General features: G+C 37.1%; 1 protein-coding gene across 1 annotated transcript in view; it reads left to right on the top strand.

Moving 5' to 3' along the window:
- The window catches only part of nudcd1.S (NudC domain containing 1 S homeolog), a 76,544-nt gene that overhangs the window by 17,357 nt on the left and 43,443 nt on the right, over positions 1 to 15,744 (top strand). Inside the window, 4 exon segments of the mRNA NM_001087312.1 lie at positions 711 to 865; positions 5,874 to 6,059; positions 6,580 to 6,763; positions 9,795 to 9,983. Of these exon segments, the coding sequence (NP_001080781.1) occupies positions 711 to 865; positions 5,874 to 6,059; positions 6,580 to 6,763; positions 9,795 to 9,983 (714 nt within the window).

Below are 15,744 nucleotides of genomic sequence, written 5' to 3'. Positions count from 1 at the left end.
TGTCAAAAATCACAGACGTGTTTTTAAGAAATTGGCAACATGGACAAACAGTTGTAGCCAAGTGTAAAGAAAGTCCATGTGTTTGGTAATATACTGAGTGAAAAATGCTTGTGATTTTGCCTTCACATGGCAAACACGGGAGATTTTCTCAACACAGTCAACGAGACTTAAAAATAAAGGAAAATGTTCTATTGGTAGCCCAAAAGGGAAAAAATGGTGCCATGAAAAACTGCTCACAGGCTCTAATTTATCTTCAATGTGTTCTGCGTATTTTTCAACATTTGCTGATTTTTTTTTGCCCCCCAGCAGCCTAACAACAGAACAATGGGAAGGTAACCAGATAGCAGCTCCCTAATACAAGATAACAGCTGCCTGGTAGATCTAAGAACAACACTCAATAGTAAAAACCCATGTCCCACTGAGACACATTCATTTACATTGAGAAGGAAAAACAGCAGCCTGCCAGAAAGCATTTCTCTCCTAAAGTGAAGGCACAAGTCACATGACTTGGAGCAGCTGGGAAATTTACAAAATGTCTAGCCCCATGTCAGATTTCAAAATTGAATATAAAAAAATCTGTTTGCTCTTTTGAGAAATGGATTTCAGTGCAGAATTCTGCTGGAGTAGCACTATTAACTGATGCGTTTTGAAAAAAACATGTTTTCCGATGACAGGATCCCTTTAATATGTCAATTTTTCTTTCTACACAGCTGTTGCGGAAGTGACACTTCGAGATGATCAGTACACATTAGATCACATGCGTGCCTTTGGCATGTACAACTATCTCCACTGTAATCCATGGCTCCCCAACAGCGTCTTCTACATAGACCAACTGAAGAGGGTGATGAGTTTTACAGTTACGCTGGTAAGAAGTTTTTTTTATTTGTTTTTTTTGTTACAAAGACCTGTCGGTTTTCTAAATAAAACTTGTGAGATTTGGTGCCTAACACCTTTAATTGCCATATAACCTACTTCCTACATCATAACAAGAAAAGTTCCTTCTGTGGAAAAACTTTAATAGCTTTCCTTTCTGAATCCCTCGCCTCCCCTAACTGTGCTGACTATAATGCAGATTAATCCTTTTTTTTCTCTTTCAGCCTCCCTTCTATTCAGTCATGATTATTGTTCGCCCTCCCACCTTCAACACAGGCACTTAGTGATTTGCAATTTAATTCCTTCTGTTCTGCCAGTTTGTGTGCCGCTACTTTGGGCCTAGTCCGCTGCTTTTTTTTATGTTTTTTGAGGATAATAAATCCATGTTTTAAGGTGATTGCGTTGTATCTATATTCAAATGGAGAATTTAGAAAATGTTTCTTAGCAATCAGTGTAGGTACTGGTGACTTGGAATTGTATAAAGGCATACTGTTGTGTTTATGGGTGTGTATCATATAATACTTAGTTCTAGCAGGGACCATCTGAAAGTGTTGAGATGTAGTTTATCTTAGATATTAAAGTGGACCTGTCACCTACACATAAAAAGCTGTATAGCAAAATTTGTTTGCAAATTAAACATGGAACCCATATTGGTTTTTTTTTCATTAAAGCAGCCATATCTGTTATAAAGGCATTGAATTATCTGAGCTGTCAATCAAATATTACCTGCCCCACCTCTATGCCTAAGGCATAGAGGTGGGTCTGTCAATTACTTTCACTTTCCATTGACCACTTCCTCGATGTAACTGCTCTCCCCACATTCCCCCTCCCTCCTCATACTCTACAATTGTGTAAGGCACTGCGCATGGACATAAAGTCCCCCATTCAGGCGCATACACAGAAAAAAAAGCCATTCCAGAAAATGGCTCCTGCCTATGTGCTGCGATTGTGTAATTCCAAGACTGAAAGAAACAAAATTTAAATAATAAATGTAGTGTAAGTTTTATTTTGCTCAACTAACATGATAAAGAATAATTTGGAATTATTTCTTAGGGTGAGGTCCCCTTTAAAGAGTAACTCTTGCGATAATGAAAAATGAAAAACTTTCTAAATACAATCAATTAAATGTTCTGCATTGTTTCTGAAATAATCAACTTCAAATTTACTATCCTTCTCTCAGCATCTGTTTTTCTTCATTCTGTCTTCATGCAGCAGTTGGGTGTCAGATGAATGATCCAAAATATCTTATAGGGGGCTCCCTAGCAGATGAATTATAGCTCACTCAAATAACTGATTCCAGTTAAACAAAATCTAACAAAAATAACTGCTTTTTGCACAAATCCTGCATGTAGAGAGGCATGGATCTAACAGTCAATGAATATCTGACACCCAACTCCTGCATAAAGACAGAATGAAGAGAAACAGATGCTGAGAGAGGGATAGTGAATATGAACTTGATTATTTCAGAAATCATGCAGAATGTTTAATTGATTGCATTTAGAAAGTTTCTTATTTCAGTATGCTGAAGCGTATATAAAATTTTCATTTTCATAATAGTTCCCCTTTAAGGGGGTTAATTACTAAACTCGTATTTTTCCCCAGTTTTAAAGGAGAAAACACAATCTTTTCATAGAAAAAAAAAACTCAAATTTTTCGTGATTTATTAAACCCCAAGGCTGTTGAAAGTCCGAATAAAAAAGTACTCCAACTGAAAACCTGTCAAATTCATGTAGAAGTCAATGGGAGCTGTCCCGTTTACAATTGGAAGATATCATGATCTGCACTGGGTTTTGTATAATAATCCGATTAATTTGTGGTTTTCCGGGTGTCAAATCTGAAAAAAATCATACAATTTAGATTTTATCAAGTCTTTTGCCGCAACAGATTTTTTTTTTTTTTGAGTAAATTTATTGATAAAAAAGTCCACAGGAGTTTGGTCAAAGTGGTTTTAAGAAAATAGTGAGAAATTTTCAGATTTTAGTAAACAACCCCCCTAAATTAACAGACAACTGTAGCCCTCTAAAAAAAAAAAAAATCCCACGTTCTGCTCTACAACCATTGCTGACTTATAGGTGAGCTCTGCACACAAGTTGGCTCTGCACACAAAAACAATGCTTTTCTTGGCATCACTGGGGCCAAAACCCATCCTTACTTTCCTACATAGTTTTAGAAGTATGCATCAGTCCCATGAGGCAAGGATTTGCACCCACCTAGCAACTCATTTCCAAAAGAAAAGAGAAGTATATATCTTTTGGGCAACAATTATGACCATGCTATGTGTTTATATGGACAATGTCCAACATTTCTGGGGAAAAACATCTACTTTTGTGTTATCTTGTGCCTTATTTCCTCCCCATCATGTCTTTATTCCTTTTGCTTTTGTCAGTCCAGTTATAAATCGAGGTACGATTTGTGGCCTCTGTCATTTTATGGATCATGAATAAAAGTTTTGTTGCAAGAACAAAGCAAGTTCTGAGGTTGTCATAGAGATAGAACCTAACCTCTCAAATGCAATTTTGAGATCCTCTAAATAAACAGGCACATTTTGTTTTCAGTGATCAGAACAAGACTTCAATTCGACATTTTTTTCTTTTTTTTCTGTTTTCCATTAGACTTTTACACAGGAACTAAAACCCCACACTGGGAATTCAGTGAATGACTTCAACTGATCTCAAAGCATATCATCAGTTGTGCACCATATGTTTTTTTGGCTCAAAATTAACATGCAAAATCACATTTCTTACATTGCTGTGAAATAACATTTTCTCAGCTGATTGAATAAGTAGGGAAACCTGAACATGACCAGAGTTATTTTAAACAAACTATATTACACAAATGCCAAAAATAATGTTTACGTCTTATGTTATTTGCTCAGGTTTCTTTTTATGTACATAGCTTTTTAAAATTATCCAGTTCTTAGTGAGGTGTATTAGCCCCAGAGCTGTGGAGTCCTTTGACTCTGATTCCAGTTTATGGTATCTCTAACTCTGACTACTCTGTCTATATTATCCTAATGTCTTTTCCATACAAGACAACATAAAAGACATCTCTGTAAAAGCTCAGCAATTTTAAAGCTATATGAAGATGGTGTCTGCTTTTTGAAACAAACCAAAGAACTATTGACCAGGAAGCTGACATACTACTCTATTGGCCATCCAAGCCTGTCACTGCCAACATAAAATCTAAATCTATAACTAAGCCTATGTCATTGAGGCATTTTATTTATTAAAGATAATACAAGTACAATATTCCTTAAACCTAAAGTTTAAACAAGACATAAAATGAAACCAGTAAAGTTATAATAGCTCAGTTGGACTTCAAACTAGCCTCACTTTGATCTAAATCTATTACTAAGCCTATAAGTGGCCATAGACACAAAGATCCGCTCATTTGGCGACATCACCAAACGAGCGGATCTTTCCCCGATATATGCCATTAACGAGCATGGCTATATCAGGGGTAATCTGAACGTTCGGCCGTACGATGCGCAATGGGCTCCGTCGGGATCGGTCGGGTCAAAATCAAACCTGTCCGATCAACCAAACGACCGATCTCCGCCGGACGAAAGATGTCGGCACTCACCACACACGATCCGAAAATCCTATGAATCCTCGATTTGTACGATAGGATCTGTGCGTCTATGGCCAGCTTTAATCATTGAGGCTTTTTATTTTATTTATTAAAAATGGTACAAGTATTCCTTAAACCTAAAGTTTAAACAAAAGACATAAAATGAAAACAGGTTATAATAGCTCAGCTGGACTTTAAACTATCCTCCCACTGGGCTTTATTCTTTCATCACAAGGGTATGGAATTCGTTCTCTGGAGACCCGTTAGCCAGACAGCTCTGATTATGGGAAGGCCACGTCCGATAAATTCCATTGTAATCAAATAATTCACATTTTTAAAAATGATTTCCTTTTTCTCTGTAACATTAAAACAGTACATTGTACTTGATCCAGACTTAGGTATAATTAATCCGTATAGATGGCAGAACAATTCTATTGGGGTTTATTCATATTTAAATTATTCTAAATATAAATTATAAATTTTAAATTGACTAAAGGTGTAGAGATCCTAAAATGGAAAGATCCCTTATCTGGAAAACAGCAGGAACCGAGCATTCTGGATAAGAGGTCCAATACTTGTACTTTATTATGACTTTTATATGTGAAATAGGAATTTGTAACATACGGTTACTTTATTACCAAGATCGATCCAAACATATTCTTCTTGCAATAGAAATCCCTCTGAGAAATATCTTTCCCATCCATTTTCTGAAAATATCCACTGCTAAATAAGGCATCAAAGTGTTTATTGTATGGTCCGTGTGTGTAGGTCAAATTATATCATACAATGTAACAAGTGGACCCGCACTCCTTGTATCGTGAATTAGATGTGTTTTATTTTTCAATGCATATCCAAAGTTTCGGCCCACATTAGGACCCTTATCAAGGACCGTAAGTCTCTTTGCAAGTTTTTGTTTAATTGCCGTATTATTTGCTTAAAAATTAAAACCCATGAGCAGCCAAAACTCACCCATATATCAGTCAGACAGGTTTGATTCCCCTATCTGATATGGACTACATTAGCCTGTTGATGCTTTCCTTTATCTAACCGGCCTGTTGGCACCTCTGTATGATCCAAATGTTGGCCACATTCATACTCTTACATAAAAAATGGAAAACTTAGATGACTTTATCTTCTAGGGGGAGGCTCACATAAGCAGCCAAAAAAATCACCCATACCTGTATATCAGTCAGACAGGTTTGATTTCCCTAGCTGATACCGATCACATTAGCCTGTTGATGCGTTCCTTTAGCTGACAGGAAAATAATTGAATGAGCCCAATTTGGCCCAAAATGTGGGTGGCCAAATCTGACGCAGATCCTACTCATCAGTTGATCTGTTGTTCTGGGGAACTTGTTTGTTCAACAGTTAATCATTTGTAATTTAATACCATATTACACATTTTAAATCTGTGGCTTTATTTTGTGAAGGATACCGCGATGGGAAAACCTATAGAAGTGTTCAGATTTCCAAGGGATTTAAATGCCTGCGACAATCGACTATGCTCTTCTATGCATTTTGCTTCTGCCCAATGGGTGACCCTTTCAGATGGAACAGGGACTTTGTACATCATTAGAATTGGAAACCAAAGTGACTCTCTGTCTGGAAAATGGGAGGTGAGTGGTTTATCTTTTCTGGGGATGTCGTGTAAGTTATGCACGGGTGCTAAAATAGCTTCCGTAACTGTACCAGATGTATGCATACTTTGTTTTACTTTGTTTGGCTCATGTCAAGGGCATACTGCAAACAAGAACACCTGATTCAGAAAAGGTCTCGATAATGACTCCATGTCATAAAGTCTAATTGATCTGCTCCCTTTCCAGCTGTGATGTTAATGAAATCCACTCAATATATATATAATTGTTAAATAATAAATTAAAATACTTCGCTTATAACAATTCAGCAAATCCATCACTGCTTCTAACGTTCTATTACCTGGCACTAATTGCATAAGAATATATTATACTTATATAAATCTGTCCTTTCAGTCCTCTTCTGTGCTCAGAACGCAGTTAGAAGGGGGGTAAAACTTGAAACAAATATTCTAATTGAATTTCCTAAATACATATTTAAATACATGGTTGTGTTTTTTTTTTTTTTAGTTATTGGCTTTTAATTTGTTCTTTTGATTTGCAGATTATGTTTAATCAGGAACTCGGGGAGCCTTTTATTGTCGTTCACAGTATTTCCTCGGTTCGGGATGAGTTGCATGTCATTGATGTGCTTTTACTGTCGGTTGAGAAAGACGAATCGGACATTGAAGGGAGTGGATTCCATGTATGTTTGGAATGGGTTTCAGCTGCCCGGGCACAAAATCAAGGTAATTATGAAACCTTGGAAGGAGAACAATGAATGAATGTCAGAAAAAAATATTTATTTATTTTATTATTATTATGCTAAATATAGCTCTGCTCAGTCTGGAGATAGAGGGCTGTTCCAATGGAGCCCAGAAGTTAACCTCGTGCTTAATGCCGTGCTTGGTTTATAGGGGTCAGTAAAAGGAAAACGATACCCCCAGAATGAATACTTTAAGGACCAGTAACATCAATTTTTAAAAAAAAAAAAATTTGTTAGTACACAACGAATAAAAAACACCAAGACAAATTACATTTTAAAATCACAAAGTCTTTATTAAGAAATAACTTCCAAAAACTCAGCTTACGCTCCTCTTCAGAAAAGGCGACAGGGCGACCATCCATCCAGTGGCGCTCGATTTCTTCTCCCTGGCTCTCTGCTTCTGGATCCTGCTGGCCGCTGATTGATGCTCCAAACTCCATAAGTTTTCCCTATGTGCCCTGAGCCTGCCAGCGCCTGAGTGCAGCGCCCTCATCCCCACAGCACTGGGCCAACTTCACCGTTGCCTCCCACTCCTGCACTGCCATATACCAGGGCTGTGAGGGAACTGAGCTTCCAGCACGTCACACAGCCAGAGCTCTGGAGCCCGGGGAGACAAACCTTGCTTCCCCAGAGTCTTCTGCCTTCTGTGCTTCCCCTATTCCCAGCAGCAGGTACTGGGGAATCAGTTGGTGTGCATGCCACTTGCTCCTATCGCTGTGCCCATCTACGAGTGCCGGGGGCTGGCAGTGGCCGCTGCAGAAGGAGTCGGAGGAGCCATGCAGGCGCTACTCGGTGTCCCTTGATCCCCCATTTTATGATATTCTCTGTGCTGCCTTGGAGATCATCTGACCAGAAATACTGGAACATGAAGAAGTGTGAGTACCAATTAATGGACTTCGTCCATTAATTGTCTCGTGACCAAAAATGTGTGTGTGCCCTTGGTTTGTTTGTGTGCACCGCGAATTATATGGTCCCATAGGGCGGCCCTTCGTTTCTAAAATGGCAGTTTTCTATTTAGGAATACCCAATGGCACATACTACTAAAAAAATTAATTTTTTGAAGCAGGATTTTACATATGAGCTGTTTTATGTATTATATTTTTATAGAGACCTACATTGTTCTGGGATATAGTTTTCCTTTAACTTACCAAGGTTTGTAACCTTATACTTTATGTACCTGGGTAGTTGTTTGCCCAAACACTCATTATTTCCTCTTTTTAATACTTTTTTCCTTCATATAGACCAAGTTTTAGAACATATTGCTGTATAAATATTTTTACAAATTGACAAACTGTGCACAGCCCTATATTTTTTTTTCTGTACTCTTTTGATTCTGTGTGCCTAACAATTTTCCTGACTGTGCACAACGTTGTATTCGAGATGAACTGACAATTATCCTCAAAAACTATGGGGAAGATTTATTAAGGTTCGAATGGTAAATTCAAACTTGAATTTTCAAAAAAAATTTTGTGTGTCAAAACTCACAGATTCGAATTCAAAAGCATCAACTCCAATATAAATTTGAATGTGAGATTTATTACACCTTGACCATGGTTTTTTCAGAGAAAAACTCAAATCGAGTTTCATTCGAATTCGATTCAAGTTTTCGGTTCAATAACATTCATTTGAATTTTAGACATTCAAATTTTTTCTTAAATAAGATAACATTCGAGTTTTGATAAGATAACATTGCGAGTAACCTGACATGGCTGCTTGCACCGGGAGCTCCCTCCCGGTGCAGATAGTGAAACGCTGACGAGGGGCATTTTTTAACAAAAAAAAAAACTACTGTTATCCCCAACCGTAATGCGGGCTCTATTAGCCCGCACCTTTGGTTGGGGATAACATTTTTACCCAACAGGTTCCCTTAAAGTGAATTATCCTGCTACAGTAGACAACAAAAGTGCAAGTATGGTGTTTAATTCTAAACTACTTTATGGCAAGATAACACAGAGGCTTAAAGGAAAACAAAAAGGTAAAATGAATGGTAATGCCAATACATTAGGCACCCCTCAGTGAGGTAACTTGATATCCTTTTGACTCGAAACAATGTCTATCTTCCTTAAAAATCAAGCACAAGCTAATGTTTTTCTAGGCCAAAGTATTTTTCTTGGAAGCAACTGCTGTATAGAGGTAAAACCCATTTTTAGGCTTTGGCCTGTATTAAGCAGCCTTCCTTTTCTACTGAAGCAGCCCCATTATGGTTTACAGAGGAAAGTAACCTCCTGCGGCATTCAAGAATATACTGCACTTCAATGGACCAAGACAACTTGTTCACTTAGTGTATGAATATAGTTTGACCCAAGGTATTTGGTTTCAAAGCCACGGGAGCCAAGTTAATGGTAATCTATGTTCAACTGCTAACACTTTTGTTAGTTATGTTGATTCCAACATTGGGGCAGGTTTACTAAAGGGCGAAGTGCCATCACTAGCAAAAATTTGCCAGAAAATCCGTCTGCAGGGACATCACCATTGACTAACAGGCGTAGAGGACAATTCACTAGCGAAAGAGACCGTCGATAGGGCAGTTTTGCACCCTATCGCCAGGCGAATTTTCGCTTAGGCGAACGATTGCAAATTCACTAAAATGCGAATTTTACAGAACGTTACCTGTTTCGCCTGAGTTTCCTTCGCCAGATTAGACCTGGCGAATGGATAAAATGAAGCTACAGCCTCCTCAATCTTATGTCAGTGACATCATATCCTGTATGCCAAAAAGTTATATATAAAAAAAAAAAAAAACGCTGGCATTTTTTAATATTTTAAAGCAGGATTTTCTTTAAAAGTTGTAACTATTACAAATTTTTACAAATTATTACAAATTTTTTTATACTGCCTTTGTGTCTCCTCTCTTCAAATCGATAGCATTTCAGGGGCAAACTGGAATTTTTTAATTGCAAATGAGTTTCACTTACAGCTTCAGATGATTTATAATTGAGCAGTTTACTGAGAGCAGTGTGCAAAGTAATTGCCTATTGGCATTCCTCTGAATGTATAACATTTTATGCTCACAGAGAATGGTGAATATGAAATCTTAAAGCGTAGGAAGCTTTTTGGAAAGTCTGTACCACATTACGCGGCTATTGAGCCTCTTGGCAATGGGGTAATGATGATCTCTTACAAGCCATTCAGATTCATTGCAAATGAGAAGGATCCGCATGAACCATCTGAAGATGAGAAAATGGATGAAGACAACAAAAGAGGTAATGATACTATAGATGTGTGCTTTTTTTTTTTTTTTACACAACTTCTTTCTTTGTGCCATATTGTTGTGCCTATTTGAATGCAGCTTTTGCAGTATGTAATTATGTGTGTTTTATGATTCTTAAATTGTAGCTGTTGGGTAGCAACCTCTTTTTATACCCAAACACAATGTTTCTGCGTTGCATGTTAGTGCAACACAAAGGAAAAACTTACAAGGTTTCAGTGGTTGATAAAGAGTATTGTCTGTATAAATAATAACTGATTCCAGTATCCAACAATAAACTGATTTCACTCTTGATTCAGAAAATACAATCTAAAAGAGCTTCAGAATGGATGCACAACCTGCTGTGTTTAAAAATCTAATTTCATTTTGAAATAGTTTTAGCCTATATTTAGTCTATATCTCCTTTTGTTTGATCGATGAGATTCCTGATTTAGTCATACCTGGAATATCGAAGTTCTTTTATATTTCACTACAAAATACAATGATATTCATTTTCTTTAACAAGGTACAAGATAAGAAAATAAAGGCAGAAAAAGTCCTTAGCACTTTAATTTCTGTGAAAACTGATTCACTTGACAATCAGTATTTCATCTTGTTTGCAATAGTCTCTACAAATTCAAAAAATAGAGATTAATGCATATGATGATAGCATTCCTTTAGAATTTCTTACAGTATATCCCCAGTCTACAGGGCCACTTAGCAATAATCAATATATTTCATAAAAGGTATTGCTAACATGTGTACAGACAACTACAAACCAAAATACTTAAAGGAATTGAAAAAAGAAGAAAGGCACTTTATCTGTAAAGCCACACCTGTAAGCAAAAGGTAATAAGGGTATTGACAGAGGAACACTCTAGACTTGATAGTTTGCCAAAACCCATTGAAAAAATCAGTGAATTTAATGGTTTTCAAATTTGAGGTCAATGGTAAGTGTATTTTATATTATTATTGAATGGAACAATGTGATTTTAACTGTTCCGAGTTTAATTGCAATTCTTTTATTTGAGTTTGTGTTTGTATATCCTGTTTTGCTAAAAAGGGGGGGAGGAAGGAAACGAATACGTGACAAAATTGGCTTGAAATAATGAATGGGTAAGAGGAAGAAATGGTAACTGAACATTTTTACTTGGGTCATCCCGTGATTACATTCTCAGATTTTGATAAATCTACGTTTTGGTGATAAATGACCACTATTTGTGAAACTTGATTATTGTGATTTGTGACAACAGCTTTTCAATACCGTTGATTCCTATAACGGAAAAAGAAGAGTCTGTCCATTAAGCAGTCAGTCATTAATCTTGATATACATGTCTACACAGTTCCAAGTTGGTTTATTCCCCAACATGTGTTTATGAGGGGTTACTTGTAAATCTGACTTTAGGTTTTGGAAGATTAAGTGTGGGTCAGATACATCATAGTCCAGTCACCCAAAACACTTGTTTGAGGGACAATCAAGGGAAAAAACCGATCATACAAATAAGTTACAAATTGTAGCATTATATTTGTAATAGGGATGCCCTGAATCTAGGATACAGTTCAGGATTCAACTGAATCCAAGTGCTTGGCAGACCTCAATCCTAAAAATCACATGACCTTTTGTCACGTGACATAGAAGCTAAATAAAAAAATGTTTAGCTGCACTCTGAACCCGCGGTTCCCTTTAACCTTTCCTTGCCCTCATTTGCATATGCAAATTAGGGCTCAGATCCAGGATTTGTCAGAATCCTTAATTGTAAGCCAGGTATCGGCCCATGTGATATCAAATTAACTAGTGCTAGTTGTGGAACCTTCTAATGAAAATGAGACCTCAGATATTTGTTTTACTTACCGTAAGTTAAAGATGTTTCTAAAGAACTGTATATACCAGAGCCAGTACACATTAAAACTTTTTTACCTAAAGCTAATTGTTAATCTCTCTACAGAAAGGATGTCATTATGACTGGCTAATTATGGAGGCCTGTTCTTTGTGTAATTATATAGATAATAGTGGTCATTGCATTGACCAATTATGGCAATTTTATACAAATGTAACCTACTGCTTAACACCTTGGGGCATTGTGGGTAGCAGCCACGAGACCCAACATTTGTTGTCTGAGCTTTTTGTTTGTTTTGTGTTTCTGCTTTCATATCTTGACAAGATATAATTTTTTTTCAATGTGCACGCTGTACAAATGTTACCTTTTGTTCTGGGATCTAAACCTAAAGGTACATTGCCACTGCTAACAATGCAGCCTGTAGTAATGATAATCTAAAGTAGCTCTTTAGGCTGAAAGTAACAGATTAATTCAGATGTAATGTGGCGCTGCTTAAAAAGTTTGTGTTTTGTATGTAAGAGAAAGGGTGAAATTGAAGTGATGTGAGGGACCAATATGGATTTTCTGTCTGTTAATCAAAGTCCCTTGAGGTCTACTGTCTCTTTGTTGTTTCATAAAGAATAACATGGATTATTTAATTTAGACACCCCACAATTACGTTAGCATATGCAGATTGTCCTGGAGGTTACTTCAGCTACTGGAAATTCTACATATTTGTGGGATAAAAACTAACAAAAAATATGTTGACTCTCCAGAACCATATATTTTTGGAAAGTATACATTGAGACAAATCCAAAATAGGTAACCATGTCTTTCTACTCCAAACTACTGAGTTGCTATGCTTTTCCAAAATTGCCAGTTTTGATAACGTACCTGAAAATCTTCTCAAAGCTTCCACTTTGTAGCATCTTGTAACCCACAAAATATGAGGTACCAAGAAAAAGCATCCTAATTATGAATGCCACAGGTCCACTGAACAGTTTGATACCCCCTTGTGCATTGGATTACCAAAGTATCTGGCACTTAGAGAACCCAGAGGTCCCTTCAGTTACTGAAAAATGTACACATTTACTGCATATTTGGGGGGTAAAAATAGCAATAAACACACTGACCCACCAAAACCATATATTTTTGGAAATTACATATTTGGGCAATTCCAAAATGGGTTACCATGTCTTTTTATTGAATCGCAATGCTTTCCCAAAATATGCAATTTTGATAAAATACTGGAAAATCACCTCAAAGCTTCCAGTTTATAGAATCTTATCTACTGCATAGCATTATGTACCAAGATAAAACATCATGAATATGAATGACAGGGGTCCACTGAACAGTTGGATGCCCATTGTGCAGAGTATTACCAAAATATCTGGCACTTAGAGACCCCAAAATGAAGTTCGTGCATACACATTCATAGCATAAATTTCTACTACCAAAAAAAATAATGTGGATTTATGTGGAGTAAAAGCAGCAAATTATTCAACCCCAGAAAAACACATATTTTTGGAAAGTACACATTCTGATGAATCCAAAATGGGTAAATATTCCTTTCTATTGCAAACTGCCAAACTGCAAAGTCATGCTAAACATAGCCGTTTGTATAACATTTCTGAAAATTGTCATAAAGCTTGCATTTTACCCGATTATACACCCCAGATTTCATAAGGTACCAACATAGAACATCCTAAATAAGCATGCCAGGATTCTACTGAACAGTTTGATGCCCAATATACATAGATTTACCAAACAATGTGGATACAGAGACACCCAAACGTATGAGTTCAAATGCATGGATGCTTATATTGTAGCATCCGGAGTGCCAAAGACCTCTTACAGTACGGAGACCCTAGAAAACCCATATGTTTTCCAAAACTATACATTCTGACAAAACTAAAATGGGTAAATACATCTTTCTACTGCAATAAAATGGCTAAAAATTCAATTATATGCCTTAAAGTGGCCATACATGAAGAGATCCACTCGTTTGGCGATGTCGCCAAAGAGCGGATCTCCCTCCGATATGCCCACCTTGAGGTGGGCAATATCGGGCTGATCCGATCGTGAGCCCTAAGGCCCTACTCGTTCCCGGCCTCGGCGCGTTGCCTAGGGGCTGGGGAATGAACAGGGATCTATGATCTGTTGCACTTCAGTCCCTTTATCCACAGATCATAGATTCTATGATCTGTTGCACTTAAAGGGTGAAACCTACTTGTACTTTCATACAGAGAGAAATAAAAAAGTTAGCGATACAGTTTGCCATAGTTTGTAGCTACACATATGCGAAATTTTACTTTTTTACCGTTTTACACCGTTTCATAATCTTAAAACACTTTTTAATTAACATGTTTCCTAAAAGCTGCCTTATGAAGCTCTACAGAATTTTTTTTAACTGTTACTTTAATCCCTTGCCTATCAGGGCTCTTTGATCTTGCTGCATTGCTTTTTGCCAGACAAAACAGGGCACCTTAGATCAAAGAGCAGTGCTAAAATGTAAATGATATGGGGCAATGTTCTCTCTGTGTGCTCAGGGCAAAATTAATACAACATTTTTTGTATTGTACCACAGTTTGTTGTTGACGCTGCGCACGAGCGCACACCTTAGAGGGAACATTGCTATGGGGCCTTAGAATTTATGTTCTGTGGCAATAAATTAAGAGGTTCTTCACTCATTAAAATCTAACCGCATCCCTTGCAAAGTGGTATTGCTGCAAAGACTCCACTATACAATACTAGAGATCTTCAGACTTTTTGGGTTCTGGTCCTCATGTGGAACATGGAGTATGCCCCCGTCAAGTGTTCAACAAGGTACAGATATATGAAAGCATGGCTGTAACAGACATAGTTGTAGAGCTATCCATATTTACACTCAACTTTTTTGGACCTTCCTTTCACTGCTCTGGGCCCCATCACATAGAGGCCAGAACCTCAATATGCTGTTGACCAAGCCCTTTGATGTTACTCACAGTCGCCTCTAAGCAGGTGCTCATTTTTGGATTTCTCACTTCAAGGCAAATTTTGGAAGCATTAAGTACTGGTACATTGGTACTGCCAAACAGAGCCACCTGTAGTCTGTCAGTCCACTAAGAGACTATCAAATAACCAATTACAGCCTTTATTGGGCTACCCCTAGGAACCTTTTTCCTTGGGTTGCTCCACATTTTTTTTTATTTAAATTTAGCTCAATGGTAAAGAAGGTTGGGTTTATACTGTCAGTTTTTAATAGTCGAAAATGTGTTTATGCTTTATGAAAACTAAACTTACATAACAAAAAAAGTAATGTTTCTTTGGCCACAAAATCATAAAACTGTTAGTTTCAAATCTTAAAAGAACTACATCCAGCATTGCACAGTTTGAATTGAACTCTTTTATATCGAGGTTGAGTGGAGTTGTTTATTCTTACTTTAACTAATATTAAAAAATAATTATAAGGAATAATGATGATGGCCAGAGTTCACTATAGAAGATTTCAATTTTCAGAGCACTTACCATTCTCCCCCACAACTGTAAGGATTAAGATCTCCGCTCTGTAGATTATCTGTGCTCTTGGGGTTTCTCATTAACAAAATGCCATGTCTTATTAAATTGCCAGTCAAGAGATTACATAGGTATGGGGCAGCCAAGGTGTGAGGCATATGTGTGAAGGCAAGCTGTGATGAGGTGAGAGACTGATTTTTGTTTTTGTAAGATTTTGTTTATTCAGTTATAAAATAATAAAGAAATATTTTTATGGAATATGTTTTTTTACTTCTTTCCCAGAATGAGTTCACACTGCATATATAAACTTAAAGATCAAGGAAAGGTGAAACTACTGGCAGTTTGAAATATGTTAGATGTTCGAACATGAAAAAAATACGTTGTCCAGGAGAAAACTAACACTGCTGCCATCTTGTTACCTTCCACAGTTGTCCCTCGGCAGACCTAGACTTGCACACATGCATT

The sequence above is a fragment of the Xenopus laevis genome, chromosome 6S, assembly GCF_017654675.1.
Source record: "Xenopus laevis strain J_2021 chromosome 6S, Xenopus_laevis_v10.1, whole genome shotgun sequence".
Taxonomy (NCBI): domain Eukaryota; kingdom Metazoa; phylum Chordata; class Amphibia; order Anura; family Pipidae; genus Xenopus; species Xenopus laevis.
This window is presented reverse-complemented; position numbering and strand designations above follow the sequence as displayed.